This window comes from Macrosteles quadrilineatus, unplaced genomic scaffold (assembly GCF_028750875.1).
Source record: "Macrosteles quadrilineatus isolate MER2022 unplaced genomic scaffold, UCM_ALF_1.0 Scaffold_5__1_contigs__length_97177068, whole genome shotgun sequence".
In the NCBI taxonomy this organism is placed as follows: domain Eukaryota; kingdom Metazoa; phylum Arthropoda; class Insecta; order Hemiptera; family Cicadellidae; genus Macrosteles; species Macrosteles quadrilineatus.
The window spans coordinates 51,040,100-51,058,809 of NW_026542598.1; the positions used below are offsets into that span (position 1 = coordinate 51,040,100).

Consider the following 18,710-nt stretch of genomic DNA (forward strand, 5'->3'; position numbering starts at 1 on the left):
AAATATTTCGTAACTGCCTTAGATCTTGCTATTTAATAAATGTCACCTTTGCTAATCATTTTCAATAATTGAATAACCTAGTTGCCCTTTTAGCATTAAAATAAATATGTACTCCTTTGTTTACTATTTACACACTCAGCCGTGCAATGTATCCAGTCCCATTTGTGATCTAACGACTGTTATACTAATTGCAGTTTATACTGAAATAACTTTAGTTTGCGGTGCCCTTTTTATAAATATTCATATAAATAGGCGTTGCTATTATCACCAAATTCTTGTTATTTACGTTATCACCTTATCTTTGTTCTCCAACGTAAATAAACATTCTGAAGCTCATTTTAGCACATAATTTTATGCTCATTAATCCTTCTGCTCCTCCGAATTTCTTATCTTCATATAATCTCCTTCATTACTCCTCGAATACACATATCTATGCAGATTTGTTATACACTCTAATGTATCCATAGTGGTTATATTTTGCTAATACAAATAATATGTACACTGTCCTTCGTGATCTCAGTTTCTTAGCCTAAACATTTCCTAATCTACTATTTACAATTTATAAATGTTTATTTACAATAGGTTTCGACTAAACTTCGTGTCCGACAGTATTTGGAGGCACATACTTTGTACCTTATCACACATACAGTTTGAGTTCAGATATGTGAACTTTCCTCATGTCTAGGACGTTATCGCATCGTTGAATTATGGTTGTATTGGGGCTTACAAACCAGACAATGCGCCAGGGACCATCATATCTTGGGGCTAGTTTCTTACTGAATTTGTTTATCTTTTTACTTAAGTAGTGCGTTTTCCAAAATACTATAGAATTCACTTTGAATGGATGTCGGATGCGTTTCTCCGAATATTTCTCACGTTTGTTGCTACGTGCGATGCTAGACTTAACATTTCGTAAGGCCTGAGTTAAATTTTTGACTTTATCATCACGACTTAAGCTCTCACTCAATAGATCATCCAGGTTCCATATGTTTGAGAGGGCGTTACGGGGCTCGTGGAAAAACATGAGCGAAAATGGACTGAAACCAGTGGACGAATTTTTCGCTGTATTTAAAGTCATCTGTATTAACGGCAATTCAGCATCCCAGTTAGATTGCTCATTGGCATAATAACACTTAAGCAATGTGCCTAGATCTCTTAACTGTCGTTCCACACGATTAGCTGAGGGTCTGTACAGGGCAATCAGGTGATGTGTTACATAATTTTTGAACAGGTAGGCTTTAAATTGTTGCGAAGTGAAGTAAGTGGCATTATCAGATACTAAAGTGCGTGGTACTGAAAATAATCCAAAAATTTGTTCCAACCTATCAATAGCTTTGCTATTCACTTCCTTTAAAGTGAATGTCCAGGAGAATCGAGTGAATGCATCTAACACAACAAAAATATATTTATTTCCTCGTGTCGTGCGTGGAAGTGGGCCTAGAATGTCACAAAATAATGTTTCAAAAGCAGATGTGACTGGTCTCGACACTAACTTTCCTTCGTATTTTCTTTGAGCAGGTTTAGACATCATACATATGCGACATTCTTTAATTTTACCCCTAATAATACGCTCCATGTCTGGCCGATAAAAATACTGTTCGATTTTTGCCACCGTCCGTGCGATTCCAAGGTGTCCTCCATTTAATCCATCATGAAAGAATGTATATGCAACGTTTATTAACCTCTCGGGTAAATAAATCTTGTTTCCTCCCTTAGCTCCTTTATACATCAATAGTTCGTTCTTCATAACGTAGTTTAATTGATTGGTACCGTCGTTTATACTCTTCATGATCCTCATGCATTCCTTATCTTGACGTTGATGGTATTTCAGGTCCTTCATAGCCATAGGTATCTCGCTGATAAAGTTCACTCTTCCATGCTGTTGTACAGGGTGTTCTCTGAGCTCGTTGATTAACACATTCAGCTGTTCTACCGGGTTAGGTGCGCTTTCACTGCCATAAGTAACTAGGTTATTTCCAGATGCGTTGATTGTTTTACTCTCCGAAGTTTCCTCAGGTAGCTCGTAGAGTCTTGAAAGGGCGTCCGCTATTACATTCTCAGTCCCAGGTTTATGAACTACGTTGAATGGAAGTGCTAGTAGTCGTTCTACCCATCTGGAAAGGCGTCCTAATTTATTCTTGCTATTTAACACATAACTTAACGCCTGGTTGTCGGTCACTAAGGTGAAGGGTTGAGGTGATAAGTAAGCGTTCCATTTTTCCATAGTTAATACGGCTGTATACGCTTCTTTCTCGTAGATGGAATAACGCAGTTCATTCTCGGTGAAGGATTTACTATAGAAAGCAATCGGCATCAGATCACCAGCATCATTATACTGTAGGAGAGCCGCTCCGGCACCTGTGGCGCTCGCGTCCGTATGTACTACGAACGGTTTGTTAAAGTCAGCCATGGTTAATATTGGGGGATTTGCTATTTTCTCTTTAAGAGTCTCATAGGCGCTTTGACATTCTTCTGTCCATACGAATTTTGTATTCTTTCGTTTGAGCGCATGGAGGGGTCGACTAATATCGGCATAATTCTCAATATATTTCCGCCAATAACCACACATGCCCGTGAATTGTCTCACTTGCTTTACCGTGCGAGGGACCGGGAAATTCTTGATTGCCACAGTGCGCTCTGGGTCTATAGTTATAGAATTATGGCTAATTAGATGGCCCAAAAAACTGATCTCAGTGCAAAAGAATCTGGCTTTGTCCGGGTTAACTGTCAACTTGTTCGCCGCTAAAATACCAGCGACTTCGTGTAGATGTCTTAGATGCTCTTCTTTAGTTTTACTAAAAATTAGAAGGTCGTCACAATATATCAATAGGTGCTTATATTTCAGGTGATAAAATATCTTATCCATGTAGTTACTCAATATGGAACTTCCGACCTTTAGACCAAAACATACTCTGCGAAAACGGAACTTTCCCACCGCACATACAAATGAGGTTAAATCCCTACTCTCCTCATTTAATGGGCACTGTAAAAAAGCCTTATTAAGGTCAAATATGGAAAAATAATTCGCCCCTTGCAGATGCTGATACATGTTTTCAATATCACCCAGTGGGTAAGAAATATTCTTTATACGCTGGTTAACTTGAGCGTAATTTACAACGAGACGGTCACGCTTGGTTAAAAATGCAGGACTTTGATAAGGAGACGTGCTATGTTCAATAATTCCTTGTTTTAACCATTCATCAATGATTACCTTCATTTTAGCTATGGCCGGAGGACTTAAGTTATAGGGTCGTATAGAAACTGGAGTGGGGTCAGTGACCTCTAGCTTTATCTCAAGGTCGAGCGCTTCGCCTATTTGATCTGTGAATACCGATGGATATTCGGCAATAAACTTTTCGGTTTCGTCTTGCATTTCTAAGCATCCTATTCTTATCGCATTTAATCCTGGATTGATCTGGTCGTCCACATTTAATTTAATTAAATATCCTGGTTCAAATTTGAAATGACAGGTCTTACTCTGGAAATCAATACAAAGCCCCTTGTGCTGTAGGAAAGGCATTCCTAAAATTATTTTGTATCGATTTGACTCAATGACTAAAAATTTCTCCCACCATGTAAATTTTCCAATTTTAATCCTTAAGTTGCATGCATTTATTACATTTATAGGAGTTTCATTTGCCGCCATTAAATGACTAGGTATGCTTTGTTTACATCTAATTGCATGTTTACTCTTCAATAATTGCTCGAGTAATTCTAAACTTAAAATGTTGTAGGAAGCACCACTATCAATTAATGCTGGGATAGTTACATTCTCATTGATAATCACATTTACACACGGCAAATTTGCTACAGTTCGGCCCTTTGTCGGCATACAATTCTTCCTATTTAAACTATTCCATTGTTTTGTTATTTTCCGGAACTCCTTCTTAAAATCCTTACTATGTTTAGTAAACTCATTATTGCGATTAACTGAGCAATAGGTTTGTTGATTGTTTTTATTGGCGGGAATATTTACCTTAAACTGGTGCTGTGACTTAATGGCAAATTTTCCCGCGTCTACTAGTTTTTTGAACCACGATAGCAATGCCGGGCTAAATGGCCTGGTCTGTTACAAATAAAACATCTCTTTACATCACTTGGTTGGCGACTGTGGAAGTTTGAGTGATGGTACACATTTTGCTCATTTACGTGATTTGCAGGCAATCCAACAGGCTGCGAAACAGGCATGGCCGCGGTTAATACCGGTCTCATAGGGACTACGTTGGCGCACGCTTTGTTGCGCAAATAATCATTATAGACCAAATTGTTCATTTGCACCACAATAAGTTTCAATTCATTCATTGTTTCGGGGAATTTATATACAGCTATCTTGTTGCGGGTGTCCGGGTTCAATCCATTTCTAATAGAGTCAAGCAATTGTTTCTCCGTTAGGTTTGCCATAAATACTTGGTTATTTAATTTAATTTCCTCGCAGTACAGTGATAAACTCTCATCGTAGCGTTGGGGACGATGAATATACTCATATTTTAATTGCTCTCCCAAAGCTGCTGGAATAAATGAATTTAATATTTCCCTGCGTGTTTGTATGATACTTTTCCCGCCGTTTTGGCATTCTATTATTGTTCCAATGAACAACCCCAAATTCCAATGAGTGAGCGGAGAAATAGCGTACCTGCTAATTATTCTAAATATCTGATCTTCGGGTAGGCGCGATTCCTGTTGTAAAATTACCGTCTGTCTCAGAAAGTTTAGTAACGGGGTTATCTCCATACCAGTACAATTCTCTGGAAATTTTGACAAAATTTTTTCCCATGGGTTTGCTAGTTTCTGGAACAAGTCTACCGGCGGCAGCGGTGCAGGAGCGGGACGAACAGAGTCCGCGGGGTGCGGGGGCGTACAGTGACCTTGAGGTGGGACGTGTGCCGTGTCGTGGTTCCCTAATCTCAGCTGATTACTAGGTGAAGAGATGATAAGCTGCCCGGTTGATACGCCGTTTATTTCCTCATCGGCTGACTCACTCTCGATTAACGATTTATTTAATTCTTCTTGAAAACGTCGGTATTCGTCCGGGGCGATTTTATTCTCGATTTCTGACAGTTTATTACTAAGACTAATCATGGTTTTGTCTAACTCTTCAACGGTTTTGCGGTCGGTTTCTAACAGTATACTTCGTTTTAGCATGTTTGCTCTTAGCTCTAAATGCGCTAGCTTTGCATTTATCTTAGCTAAATTCAGTGCCGTAGGCTCTTCAGACTGTCGATCGATTAGCACTTGCAATACGCTTGACGCAATTTGGCAATATTTAATCTCCGCCAAAACAGTCAATTTATTTTCAATGTTTGAAAAATTAGGTGCCTGCCCAATGATTTTACGCAAGGATTTTCTGAGTTCATCTACACTTAATTTATTTAAAACCTCATGTTGACAGTCTAGCTCTCTGCACATTATTTCATAAATCAACTCGCCCTTCTGAAGATAATTGACATTGTAGTTAGCCATCTTGATAATAGGATAAGTGCTGATAAAGGTGAGGAAAGGAAGGATTTAGTGAACCCTACCTATTAGTTTCAAAATTCGGATCAACACATTAGAATTCTTTAAGCTAATTTAAACTTTTTGTTTAGCACCTAGCTGTTCGATTTCACCGTTGTTTACTTGAACTATTTAAATTCAGCCTATTTAATAAACCGGTTTAAGATTGTAATGATAATATACCCTCAAAATCTTATTACAATATACTTATACCAACATGTCCTTTATCATCCCTTTATGAGTATTGTAATTTCAGTTCAACATAATAACTTAATCACACAACACCACACTGGATAGTTCATATAAGTTCAAATGATATTCTCGGAGTAGCCTAAATGACCTCGTTCAATGTCTTGGTTATCTTAAAGCTCAGGAAGTGTAGCAGAGTTGCGCAAATTAATTATATTCCAGGGTGGCCAATTGAATATAATAATGGTGTGAATTTAGATCCACTTCCTTTAGCTTGTGGATCTGCCAAGAGGGTCGCCAAGTTGACCCGTGAACAAGGGGAGTCGAATAATAACGACTCAGTGAATTACGGTTCAACAATTTATTAATTTTTAAACAAAATAACCCTTTACACATATGCTAGCCTTAATTGTTATTAGTACCCAAAATTATGAAATGGTACATTACTCAATACAGCAGGGGTGGGCTGGGCCATCTTAAGAATTAGCTGTACAAATTTTTACTCCCGTCTGCAAAACCATTAACACAAGCTTTAAATTAAAATAAAATTAAAATTACAAGACACCTGTTGGAAGAATTATAAAAGAGATAAAACATTGATTCGGATTTCTTATAAAGTGTTCAATACAAAAATCATTCATTGAGTTAAATTACATTAAATTGAATAAAAATTTACGTTTGACCAGAACCTAATATTAAAGTTATATAATTCTCATTTTAAATTTATATAGCTCTCAAAACTCTTTGTTGTTTTAATATTCAAGAAATTACAAACTCAAACAGGCTAACTGACCACACGTGGCAAACAAAATTTAACAGTTAATAAAGACTTGTACAAATTGGTTAATTATTTTTTTCAACTAAATTGTAGCACCTGAAAAAGCATTTTAAACATGAATATAAAAATCCTTAAACTAAATAAATGTAACACTTACATTATCACAGGAGCCATCCAAACTTGTAGCCAGCACCCCCACTAGTACAATGATATGATTTTAAAACCCAACGGACAGATAAGCACTGCCGACCTCGGCCACCGCAGGTGGCGCTAAGGGCGGGAAATTCAAATTAAATTAAAATAGGCTTTAAAATTTCACAACACACTATGTACTGGCATAGCATTCATTTCATAAAACTATTAACATTTTACAAAAAAACATTTTTTTACCCTCCCTGTTGCAGCAAACCTAAGTACTCGTTAAACTAATCTATATATTTAATACGCGACATGAAACTTTGTGAACAATAAGGCTTTTTTGTTTTAAGATTTAACCCCACATATTATATACCAAAATGTTCGTCTAGGTGTGTAGATGTGCAAACTGGCTTTAGATTTTCGAAATATATCTTTTTAAGGGCGTCGGCTGCTCTGAAAGTTCCTTCCATAAGGATAACATTGTGATTGATTTGAATGTTATTATGTTCAGAAACATATGTAAAAAAATTAGTTAAAAAAATTAATTCAAGCTGTTTTGTTTGGTTTTGAAATATAAACAGTTTGCATGTTTTTAAAAATAATTAGAAACCCGGCAAGGAAATGTTACCTATAGGACACGACGGGAGAAAAGTTTTACATTTTATTTTCCTTTAAACATGCCAAGGACCTGACGACAAAGAAATATTGTTGGTCGGACACGGCGAGTCAACATACGGCAAGCAATGCAAAACGTAAGGAAGCCAGACGAGGAGCTGGAACAGTTAGTGGCAACGTGTACTAACAAAATTACACTGACAAATACAAGAACTCAGCAGCATTCACTTGGCGAGATGGCATTAAAATGTGGTGTGCTACATTTTAAAGAAGAACAAAGAGGACGAGGCGAAGGATTTTCATCCTGCTGCCATAAAGGAAAAGTGAATCTACCACCATACCGAGAGAGCTATTATACCCAGAGCCTACTAAATGGAGCAAATCATTTGAGCAGAAACTACAACGAGAACATTAAACCGTACAACTCTGCGCTCGCAATGGTCAGCACTTGAGCTAAAATTAAAGAACATAACGGTGGAGGGCCTTTCATGTTTAAGGTGCACGACACAATTTATCACTCAATTGGCACCTTACAAACGTCAGAAGGGGAGCATCCCATATATGCCCAAATTTATTCCCTTAAATTTAACATTCTTGATGTTCTTTCCTTTTATATCTGCGATGTCGAAACCGCTGTTCAAGAAAGAATGCTAAACAAAGCTAATGGCTCTTGCAGCACTGAAAACATGGACATTTTGACTCAACATTTGGTTGATATTAATCCATACGCGCAAGTTTTCAGCATGATGAGCTCCGTTCTTCAAAATACTCCTGCTGAACAACAAAAAGAACTTAGAATGAATATAGCCAACGATCGAGCTCAAGACCATCGATGTATAATCAAGACCAACGTCGATGCAACTTCTAACGACGTTGCTATAATATCCTAATTTACCATTCTTGCGAATTCGCACGGGTTCACCTAGTGTTATTTAAATAGGGAATAAATGTGACATTTTTAAGGAGACATTTTAGTTTAAATCCAATCAGGCAAATGGAAATTCGCTTAGTCTGCAGGTTTGCTGCGGCGGGGGTATTTCAATTTCTAAGAGGTAGACTGAAAGGGTGGTTCAAAATGTGAATAGTCTTTTTCATGCAAACCGATGTGTGAAGAATAAGCTAACCATAGGGACTTTTAATAAAATATTCATTAGCTGATGCAATAATTGTTGTTTTCAGTCCGTCAGTGGACAGGTTGGCCAACCTATCGTTCAGTGTGACGGACGACGAGGAGCTGGAGAAACAGGCAGAGATGTTCCAACAGGTGTGTAGCAGACGACTACAGTTCCTGGACGGAGACAATGAGGACAATGAAGAGGACGTGTGGGCAGACACCAACAACGGGCCACCCAGGTGAGGGATATGTCAAAACCAACATCTATACAAATACATAAAATACAATCAAACCCTCTTTATAGCGGAGCTGTTGTGTTCAAGTTTCAACCATTGAAATTATGTTGAAATATGTGAAGCAAAGCAGCGGGCACATTATTAGAAGGGTGAATTGCAGTGCTATACAATCGATAATCCACTACCCTAGTAGTGACTGAGCACTATTCAAGTGCTGTGCATACACCTTTATCTAAGTTGTGTTTACTTAAGTGATAGGGTAGTTTGGTTTTTAAAATTCAAGCTAAGAATTTTGAGTGACAGCTTAAAGGTACATTTTGCTTGGATAGCAATGGTCACCAAGAGGCAGTCGTGTGCCACTGCTCTTGGTTTTCCATAGTCCTGTTTAGCTTGGAGCTACTGTCGCTAGAGCCGCGAGCTGGAGTCGCGGGGTACTGCTCCAGTTAGGAGCGACAGTAGCTCAGCGATAATTTCTTTTCTAATGGCATTTTCACTATGGTGTCATTATTTTAGTTAGTACAGGCTAATACAAGTTATTTTAATATACAGAGTGTTTTGAAACTCTCTCAAAAAACTCTGTGGGAATGTTCCTTAGGTAAAAACAAACCAAAAATAGCATAAACATATGCCCTATCTCACTTCGTTTTCCGTCTGTCAGTGTGTGTGTATGTATGTATTTTTTACATTACTTCTTATAACTTTGGAACCAGTTGAGGTCAGGTAACTACTTCAAACTTGATAAGTGATGTGACTAATAGTAACAATTTTCGCAAAGCATCAAGTTTCTACTTTGTATCATTTCAAAATGGTGGTTGTTTTTATTTTTCAAAGATTAATAACTCAAAAACCATAGGATTTATAAAACTTAACAAATGACAAAAAGGATAGAAATTAATTCTCTTCACAGAAATGCACAATTTGTAAAGAGTAATAACACAAATAACGGAGAAAATTTAATTTTTTCAAAGGATTTGTATTTTTTTAATTGACAATACAATCAACAGAATACAATTTTTACTCTGTGAGAAGGTCGTTTATAACACTGAATTACAATTCATATGATGCTTGTGTAATGCAATTTTAAGGTGGCAGGAATCAGTTGTAGCTTCAAGCAAAACAGTCTAATACCCCACGACTGCCGCTCGGTGACCATCGCTGAGCGACTCAGTCGCACCTGTCGCTCCAAGCAAAACATACCTTAAGTCTTTTTTACTTTCATGGTCTTCCTAACTCATGGAAATTCCCTACCAGTTTACTAGTGTAATTTTTGCCACATAGTTTGACTCTGATAATATGTTGTGACAGGGTGTGGAACGGAGGTGAGGAGATTGCCAACTACAACAGTTCGGATGATGAGGAGAGACCTGGTCCAGAGGGGAGGGAAGAGGCTCACATGGATATAGACACAGCTGACCGTGAGTGTTACTGGCAAAGAATAATCTATATATTAATAGGCAAGCATGTTTCTTGAAAAGCTTTTTTCTCAGCTTGTATGCATCGCAGGGAAAATCTACACATACTGTTAGAAATCTATTTTCCCTTAGATATGTGCAGAATCCCTTTATAAATTAAAATAGGCTCAAAAATATCACATGTTTTATTTACAGCGTGGTGTGAAAATAGAGAAGTCTGTAGGCTTCATTACTTATTCTTCGTTGAATGTTGATCACTGAATGACCTCTAATATCTCAACTTTTAGTTTTACTTAAATTTTCAGGTCTGTTTTGTTGTTTTTGAATAATTATTATGCTATTGTGAATCTACAACTAAAATTGTTTAGAAATGTGAAAAAGTTAAATTAAAGTTAAATAATTTGTCAATTATCTTTAGGCCTTATACTCTCTCTTAAAACCATCTTTTACCACAGTAGTACTGAACAGGTTACCCTGATTTTTAACGGTCTCAAACTTTATCATTTTCCATTTTTTATTTTTTCATTTTATCATTTTTACTGAAAATTTTGTGTCTGGTCCAGCACCCTACTCTTATCAAGTTTTAAGAAGAGATTGTCAATTTTTAATCAAACTGAACCAAGCAATTAATTTTAAAATTAAAAAAAGCTATACAAAAATGTCCCTGTATTAATTGCTAGAAATCAATATAACTATACTCCGCGCCAAAGCTGGTGGCGGCTGAGGGATTAGGACGGCCAGGTCGGTGAGCATGTCCGACCTATGTAGTCCTACCTGGCGGTCCTAATCCCTCAGCCGCCACCAGCTTTGGCGCGGAGTATAGTACCTATCCATATTTGTTGCTGACTCAAACTATGTCTTGTGATTGTCCAGCTTGGGCCAGTTTAGCCAGTGCTGTCTCACTGCCAGTGGAAGGTCCTGCCAACCCCTGGGGCGACGGCGAGTCTACCCCTGCCGAAGAAGTAGGCTGGGCAAATTTTGACACCAACTTCAGTGCCACTTTTGACAGCAACTCAACTTCAACACAAGCTGTTGAACAAGTGGCCTCCTCCAACGAGCTTAGCAGTGTGATGGGTCAGTTGAGTTTGATTTTGAATATAATTTGAACAATTAACCAGTGATCCTTTGAACGTTTATTTATTGTAAAATAATTTTCTGTATACTTGACAAGGGTTGTCTGTAAATTAAGGCCTAGTTCACATCACAAACAAGTGAGCTGGCTCAGATCTTATTGGTCAGTATGGGCCATAAAAAACTTGTGAGTGTTCTTTGACTTTAAAAAATCTATGCAAAGAACTACATTTTGTATTTTTTTTTTTTAATTTGTATATAATTATTGATTATTATTATATATTTTAACCCCAAGTATATTTTTAACTTAACCAGAGTTTAAAAACATAATTACAAAACAAATCAACAAGATTGATTTATACTTAACCTGCCAGAATAAACGGTTTCTTGAAATAGCTAATATGGAACATAACAGGTACATCTAGCTGTGTGCAAAAGTTATTGAAAAGGTAATAGGTGGAGGATTGTCGATACCAAAATTGATCGATTCTTAATACCAATGTCTAAAAAGTAAATTCTCAATACGCAACATTTTCAATACAGATTCTAACACCGGTCATGCCCTTACATAAAGTAATTTTGGGGTGTTTTTGAAGTGAGTTAAGTCAGCAATGAAAAATTGTAACCAGCCAATCCAAATCCAAACCCTTCTAAACCCATACATAATTGTATGTCTTAAGGTAAATAGAGATTTTATATAACAAGTATGAAAAAAATGTTATTGGAACTGGGAGTGTGCCCGCCTAAGATTTTCGATCAAGCCGAGCTCAGGATAATATCGAGATCCAAGTCCTGTGGTCGTGGAGACATCTTCATTGTCTTCCACAATGGCTGACAAATATTGTTCCTCAATCATGGAAACATTAATTATGATATCCACGATTGTGGCAAAATTCTGGTCATCTCTGACAGACAAAACCATAAATATCTCCCGCAGCCTCAGGATGAATATCTTCCACGATTGCAGCAAAATCATGATCCGCGATCGCTGCAAAATCCCGAATATCTTCCTCAGTCACGGAAATGTCATCATTTTTGTGGTTTAATGAATCTGTATTGAGAATCAATGTATCCATATCAGGCAAAGCAAATAAAAAATTTCTTGTAAAATCAGTTGTTCTTGTTGCAGTTGTTTCTGCTGAAAGCAGGAGTGAACCTCTAGGTGCAAGCTCAACAGAGGAGAGTGAGCCTGATAAAAAGTAAGGGCAACTACTATTAACTGAGTGTTCTTTTATTTTTTCAAACAGCGTACCTATCTGATCGTGAAAACCTTCAAACTATGAATGAACCATGACATTTTCAACTATGAGAAAACATGAAACCATTGAGCTGTGAATTTTACAAATGTTTGCCTTGTGAATTTCTTCAACTAAGGATTAGGATGTTCTAAATTCTCAAAACTTTCAGTACTGGTAGTACCATTGGTATCAAGGAATTGTAATCTTGATATTTCATGCCTTTTCTTTTGATACACTATTCATTCATTAAAAAAATTCCTGCAATTGCAGCCAAATTGTGGTTTAGACCAAGAGGAGTTTGTACTTATCTTTACCGTATGTGAGATGAAAAAAAGTTTAAAAAATTAAATTTATCTCTGCGTGTAGGAAATTTAAATTAAAAATCCTTTATTAGCTACAAACATTGTATCAAAGTGTTCAAATCTTTGGTTCTAGAGGATCCTTTAAACGTCACTTAAAGCATTTAAAACGTTAAGCACGTAAAAATTTTGAACATAAAACTTAAAGCAATATAATAAAATCATAAAACAAAAAAACATATTTAATGTTGTTTATTTAAATGTTAAAAAATTAATTTTCCTACAGTCACCTGACAAAGTGGCCTTCCTTGCACTTATTCTTGAAAGTTCCATTGTACTTTGTTCATGCAGTTTATTCTTTCCCTTTTTATCTGAAATTAGTCAGATTATGGACATTTCGACATTTCCAAACAAAGCTCTACTAACTTTTGATTCTTAATCTGAGGTTGTTGGCTTGCCTTCTACTTTTTGGTGGATTATAGTGTGATTCTGTTTTGTCGGATCCCATTTGCAAGTATGTATTGGAATTTCAACAAACATTGTGTTTACAGAGATGACAATGCCAACGTGAGCCTTAGTGCTGGTGACTCAAAATCGATAGATAAAGAACAACTTATTGATAACTTTAGGTGAGTAGTATTAATTTTTGGCTTTTAACAGTTTAATTCATTTGTTGGTTTGAATGAAATAATGATCCATTACATTGATTACATTGATTGAGTTTTAAATATTGTTTGAATTTGAATGTTGAATGAATCTCTTGATGAGGATGTAGTTACTTGATGGTCATCAAAGTTGTGTTAGGTGCAAGAGCCTTTTAATTTTTAGGTAAATTAAGCTATATACTGGGTAAAACCAAACTCTTGAGCTCTCTGCCAGAGTCAAACCAATGATGTGGTAGGACCATATTAAAATAATAATTTGTTGAAAATTTAATATTTTCCCAAATTTTATAAAAAATTATTTAGGATAATACCTGATTTTATTAAATTTAAATTATTAAAACAACATCACGAACTCGTATGATACTTGATTGGCTACAAATTCTCAATACTTCTCAATGAATTGTAATAATAATAATGAACAGAACTTTTTTGGAACTCTCCACTTGTTTCAATCATCTTTGGGGGGTTGAGTATGCACTGAATCTGTTGAAGGCATCTTGGAGATGACCAAGACCGATGTGGCCTACACAGCAGGTGCACAATTTAGAGGGAAGGGGATGTAGAAATAACTGACTGATCCAGGTATGTAAAATATAGACCGCCTCTAGATGTAGCAGAGACTTGAAATTTGGCACAGTTGTTGTTCTTGGGCCCAAAGCCACAGAAAAATTCTAAAATGGGTAATTTCATAAAATGCTTAATGCACTATTGATTTATATAACAAATACGTGGTTTTGACACATAAAATTTGTCAAACAGTATATTTATTTTTACTGTTATAAAATGTCATTTAGAGCGCGTTTTTTTTTTCTGGTTCACGAGATATGAGCGGTGTTGTAGAACGCGCCCCCGCGTGACTTCCCCCCCCCAAATTGTGCACCTGCTGGTAGGGCAACAACATTTGTTTTGGTCATCTCCAAGATGCCCTCAACAACAATCGGAGGTCAAAATGAGGAACACTTTTAGTGCATATGCTTTCAGCCCCCCAGAGGATGCTGGACAACAAAGTAAGTTCCAGTTGTTAAAAAATGATTACTAGCACAAGTAATAATCAATGTAGGTTATTGACCTTGAGATGCTTATATTGTGGTTCTAGGTTCCTTTCCAGTCAGGGTCTTATAGCTGATAAACCGGAGTCTTCTCCTTCAACAGAGCTTTATCCTTCAACGGAGCTTTCTCCTTCAACGTCCACAACTGAGGACGTCACCTCAAACCCCTGTGATAGGTATGTCAAGTTAAACTCAAGTTTCCTTGAGAAAAACAGGAACTTTTAGTATTAAACATCTAAGCTAAACATTCTATTTTTCAATCAAATATGCATATTATTCAACTAATTACATAACATGCTGTATTATGTAGCAGTCAATATGATCCTAGTAATAAATAAATAGCTAATCTAATGGGAAACATAAAAAATATTCAAGACGAGCTCTAAAGCAATGTGAACTATTTGAAAATAGTGACACTCTATATTTTGTATCAAAAATTTAGCTATACTCAGATTGAATTTAATGTGCGGTTGAAGGACAAATTAGTTTTCCCTGATTTTTCCCTGGCCCCCGCCACCACCACATATTAGCCTACAGCTGATTCTTAGGCCTGGCGCACACGGTCGATTTTTCGATCGGCTGATTAAAAAATCGGCCAAAAATAAATCGCCTTTGATTTATGTCTAGGCGCACACGTGGCGATTTTTTAGTCGAGAAATGGATTTTTTGAGTGCGTTTAAAATGGTTTGTTGAATTAACCTGTGTTTGTGCTCTTCTAACTAGACCAAAGAAAAAAAGAAGACAACTTAAATATTGGGTTCATCCGATAGTAAGTCAGATACTTTTAAATCGACAGTTTTAGAAACTATAGGTACACTTTACGTGATGACAGTAAAATGTTATTTGATTACTATAGAATGTCTGTTGAAAGTTTCAGTTTTTATTATAACAGCTGTGGCCTTTTTTTAGCAAAGAAAACAACACAACTCACACTGAAGTTCACTGACTCCTGTGGAGAACAACAAGCGACTGGCCGATTTTTTAGTCGACCGTGTGCGCGGACTGATAACAACCTGTACGTTACAGATTTCCGGGCGACAATCGCCTCGCCTACGAATCTGTGGCAAAACCCAGATTTTAAAATCGGCGCAATTCTCGATCGCCTGTGTGCGCGCTTCCATTCAAATAGGTACATGATGCACAGATCGGCCGATGAAATAGTCGCCTCAAAATAATCGCTCGTGTGCGCCTAGCCTTACTGTTCATAATTTTAGAACAGGTGTCACTTTGTTTACATGTAGTGGCTTAATTAACATTGTCATTATTCTGATGGTATTTCGTGCAGTTTGATGCTATTAAGTCTGAGTTTACTTTATTACAGGGTCTAGTAGTCGGGGGAAAGCCCGGAAATTCGGGCATTAGTATTGAATTTCAAAATGGTCTTGAAAAGTCGGGATTTGGTCTTTATTTTGATATATAAGTAGGGAATTTTCATGATTTCCCGGACAACGACGATGATGTTTCTGTGGCCGCGGGAGTCAATGATGATGTCTACTTGGTCGTGGAAGATTTTCATCATCCAAAAAATCCAAATTGGCCAGTTAAAATTGTTCATTCATTTCATGCTGCATTTTTTTTTAAAAAACACCCTTTTATCTTAATAATACTTTATGACATAATGTAGAATTCGAAAATTTGGTTAAATTATACAAATTGGTATCTGTATCAAGAATTGAGAATTGATAGATTTTGGTATCAACTCATCACTAATTGTTGAAAAAACTAGTCATGAAAAGTCAGGAATTAGCCTTGAAAAGTCTTTAATTAGTCATGAATTTTTAAATGAAAATAAACTAAACACCCTGTGATTAGTGGTGATTAGAAATGGTCAAAAGGTGCCAAGATATTATAATCCAAACTAAAACACAATTTTAGTATGTGCAATTATTTGAAAACGCATCTTTTTTAATTATAAAAAAAAATCTTCTAGTTTTATTTTATCAAAATAAACAAATGCTTTTTTAAAAACCACTGTCTGCAATATAAAACAGACGACTTTTATGTGGAATCCAGTGTACAAAAGGGTAAATGGGTGGGAGATTTCCCATGATAGAAAAATCATATGTTGAATTCCAACCGCACAATTAATTTAGACAGACTATAGTCAAAGTCAGGTGGAACATTAGCTCTTGGTTTAATTCAAATCATTGTTTTGATTGAAATATGTACTGAGGTTCTTTGTGGTTTTATTGCAATGGTGTAGGCCCTATTGCTGCTATTTTAATTTTTTTGTGTATTCATTTTTTTAATTTTGACGAACCTGTGAAAGTTGAAGATTTTCCCTGATGATTATAATTAAGTGAATGCTCTAGTTACTATGTGAGACTGTGATTTCTGAGGCTTTGCTTTTCACAGTTCTGCAGGTCAGGACGTTTCTGAGGACGTAGCAGACAGCCCCGCGCCCCCCGCCTCTGCAGTGGAGCCTGTTTGATACCCCCCACCACAACCCCACCTGGCATATCAACGTGTCTTGTTCTGTAAACTGTCGCGGACAGTTTGTCACTTGTGTATAATATTTTTATTGTTCTATACAGGAAATATGGAAAGTCGATCGATTGTTACGAAGCGATATATTTGTTACCGAATAGAGATTTACATTTGGTTATGTATAAAAGTGTAATAAATTGTTTTTATTGAAGAGCTTCTGTACAGATAGGACTGGATTTATAGATCACAAACTGTGCTCAAAACACTTGTTTTTTACCTCCATTCCCTTCCAGTTCCCACTTTTCCTTGTTGCATGGTTATTGTATATTTTTATGCTCCCTGCAAAGCGCTACATTGTTTATTTTTAAACAGGCAAACAAGTAAAGAGGTTATCACTTACGGTAGTTTGTTTTGATTTACCCTCAGTTCATTTGTGAAGAATTAGTTTTGTGGATTGTGACTGTGTTCATTGAAGTTGTTTACAAATTTACTGCCTTGAACAAATGGAAGCGTCCTCTGCCACTGTACAAGGCAACCTGTGTAGTACCATATCAGTACTATGTGCAAAAGTACTTAAGCATATGAGTGCTTGCATCGATTAATATTGAATGTAAATCCGTCCCTACTACTTCAAAAATATCTTGAGTAGTAAAAAATGTACAGTTCAGACTATTGTACTTTAAGCCAAATCAAACATTTGCTTGGTTGAAATATAGCAGTAATTACTAATATATCAAAGCTCTATACCATCAAGTATGGTTTTGTTTGAAATTTACCAGTTAGATATTAATCTGAAGTATGAAACTTCAGTTGCTGGATTATAATTTAGTTTCCAAGCTTTTAAATAAGAAGGGTTTATTTAAGGGATTTAACCCTTTGAGCACTTGCTCAATAACAACAATGGACCTGAAATATCCTTCAATCTGAGATTTAAGTTTAGAACTATTGTACTTGGGCAGGTTGATTAGTGTTGTTAGTGTAGTAGATAGCTCTTATCTGTGGTAGAACTTGGTGGAGAGAGGTGAACCAGAAATAAAGAGTAAAGGCTCTGAAGCTAACAGGATGGACAGATTCTTTGTGAGTTACACCTCTAATCAGTTATTTTGCTAATATTTCTGCATGCATACTGTGTATGTTTTTGCCACAGACAAGTAAACAAAAGAGGAAACTTGCTTATAAAATTACCGTCAACCATGCGCTAACAGCTCTAGTATGTTGTGCCAGAAATATACTCTTGACGAGCACTGAGTGGGAATTCCTATCACACAGGGTCCTTGCTCTACCGTAAGTCCGTGAGCGTTGTAGTAGAGGACAGTGTTGGACTTTGCCCTAGACTCCAACCACTAGACACCACTCATTAAATAGTTCCTCTGTACCTTAATTCCCTGTGGTCCATGCTACTCAAATTGGTTGTAAATTTTATGACATTTTTGTAATAAAGTAAACCATTAAGTAAGAGGGAGAATAAAAAAAAGTCCCTTGTATCACACCTGCCAAGTGTAGTCCGGTTAAAAAGTGTCCTCATAAGAGGGAGTCTCCTGTAGCTAGCTTGTAGCAATTTCATGGTGATCATAGGATTAGACATGTTCTGAATAAGTTCATTTTTATTTAATGGTTTCGTAATGTACGCCTATTTGAATTTCCTTTCACATTTACTATGATTTCATATTTTTTAAATGTTTTCCTTAATCATATTAAATCTACGCTTTTCTAAGTTATATTTGACCACGCCGTATTCTGAAACGATTGATCCTCAGCCCAATCATAGTAATTTTATATCTTTTTATAGTATGCTGCGCGCCAATTATAAAGTAGTTGTGTTATCATGGCGGCCGTGGCAGTGAGTCAGGCCACGTGACCGGAAGGAAGTTGCCGTGACTACGTCAGACAGACAGGCGAGGCGAGGGCGTACAAGTCAATGTGGCGTGTGGCGCGCCTGACTATGGCTCATTATAGGCTGGCGCATGGCGCCTCGACTTGACATTG

General features: G+C 36.7%; 1 protein-coding gene across 1 annotated transcript in view; it reads left to right on the plus strand.

Moving 5' to 3' along the window:
- Window positions 1-17,123, plus strand: part of LOC128995101 (serine/threonine-protein phosphatase 6 regulatory subunit 3-like) — a 62,609-nt gene extending 45,486 nt beyond the window's left edge. The window contains exons 15-21 of the mRNA XM_054420000.1: window positions 8,393-8,566; window positions 9,869-9,978; window positions 10,849-11,049; window positions 12,176-12,245; window positions 13,135-13,212; window positions 14,345-14,473; window positions 16,653-17,123. Coding sequence (XP_054275975.1) covers window positions 8,393-8,566; window positions 9,869-9,978; window positions 10,849-11,049; window positions 12,176-12,245; window positions 13,135-13,212; window positions 14,345-14,473; window positions 16,653-16,728 — 838 coding nt within the window. The 3' untranslated portion in view covers window positions 16,729-17,123. The remainder of the gene's footprint in view (window positions 1-8,392; window positions 8,567-9,868; window positions 9,979-10,848; window positions 11,050-12,175; window positions 12,246-13,134; window positions 13,213-14,344; window positions 14,474-16,652) is intronic.
- The last annotated feature ends 1,587 nt before the right edge of the window (window positions 17,124-18,710 follow it).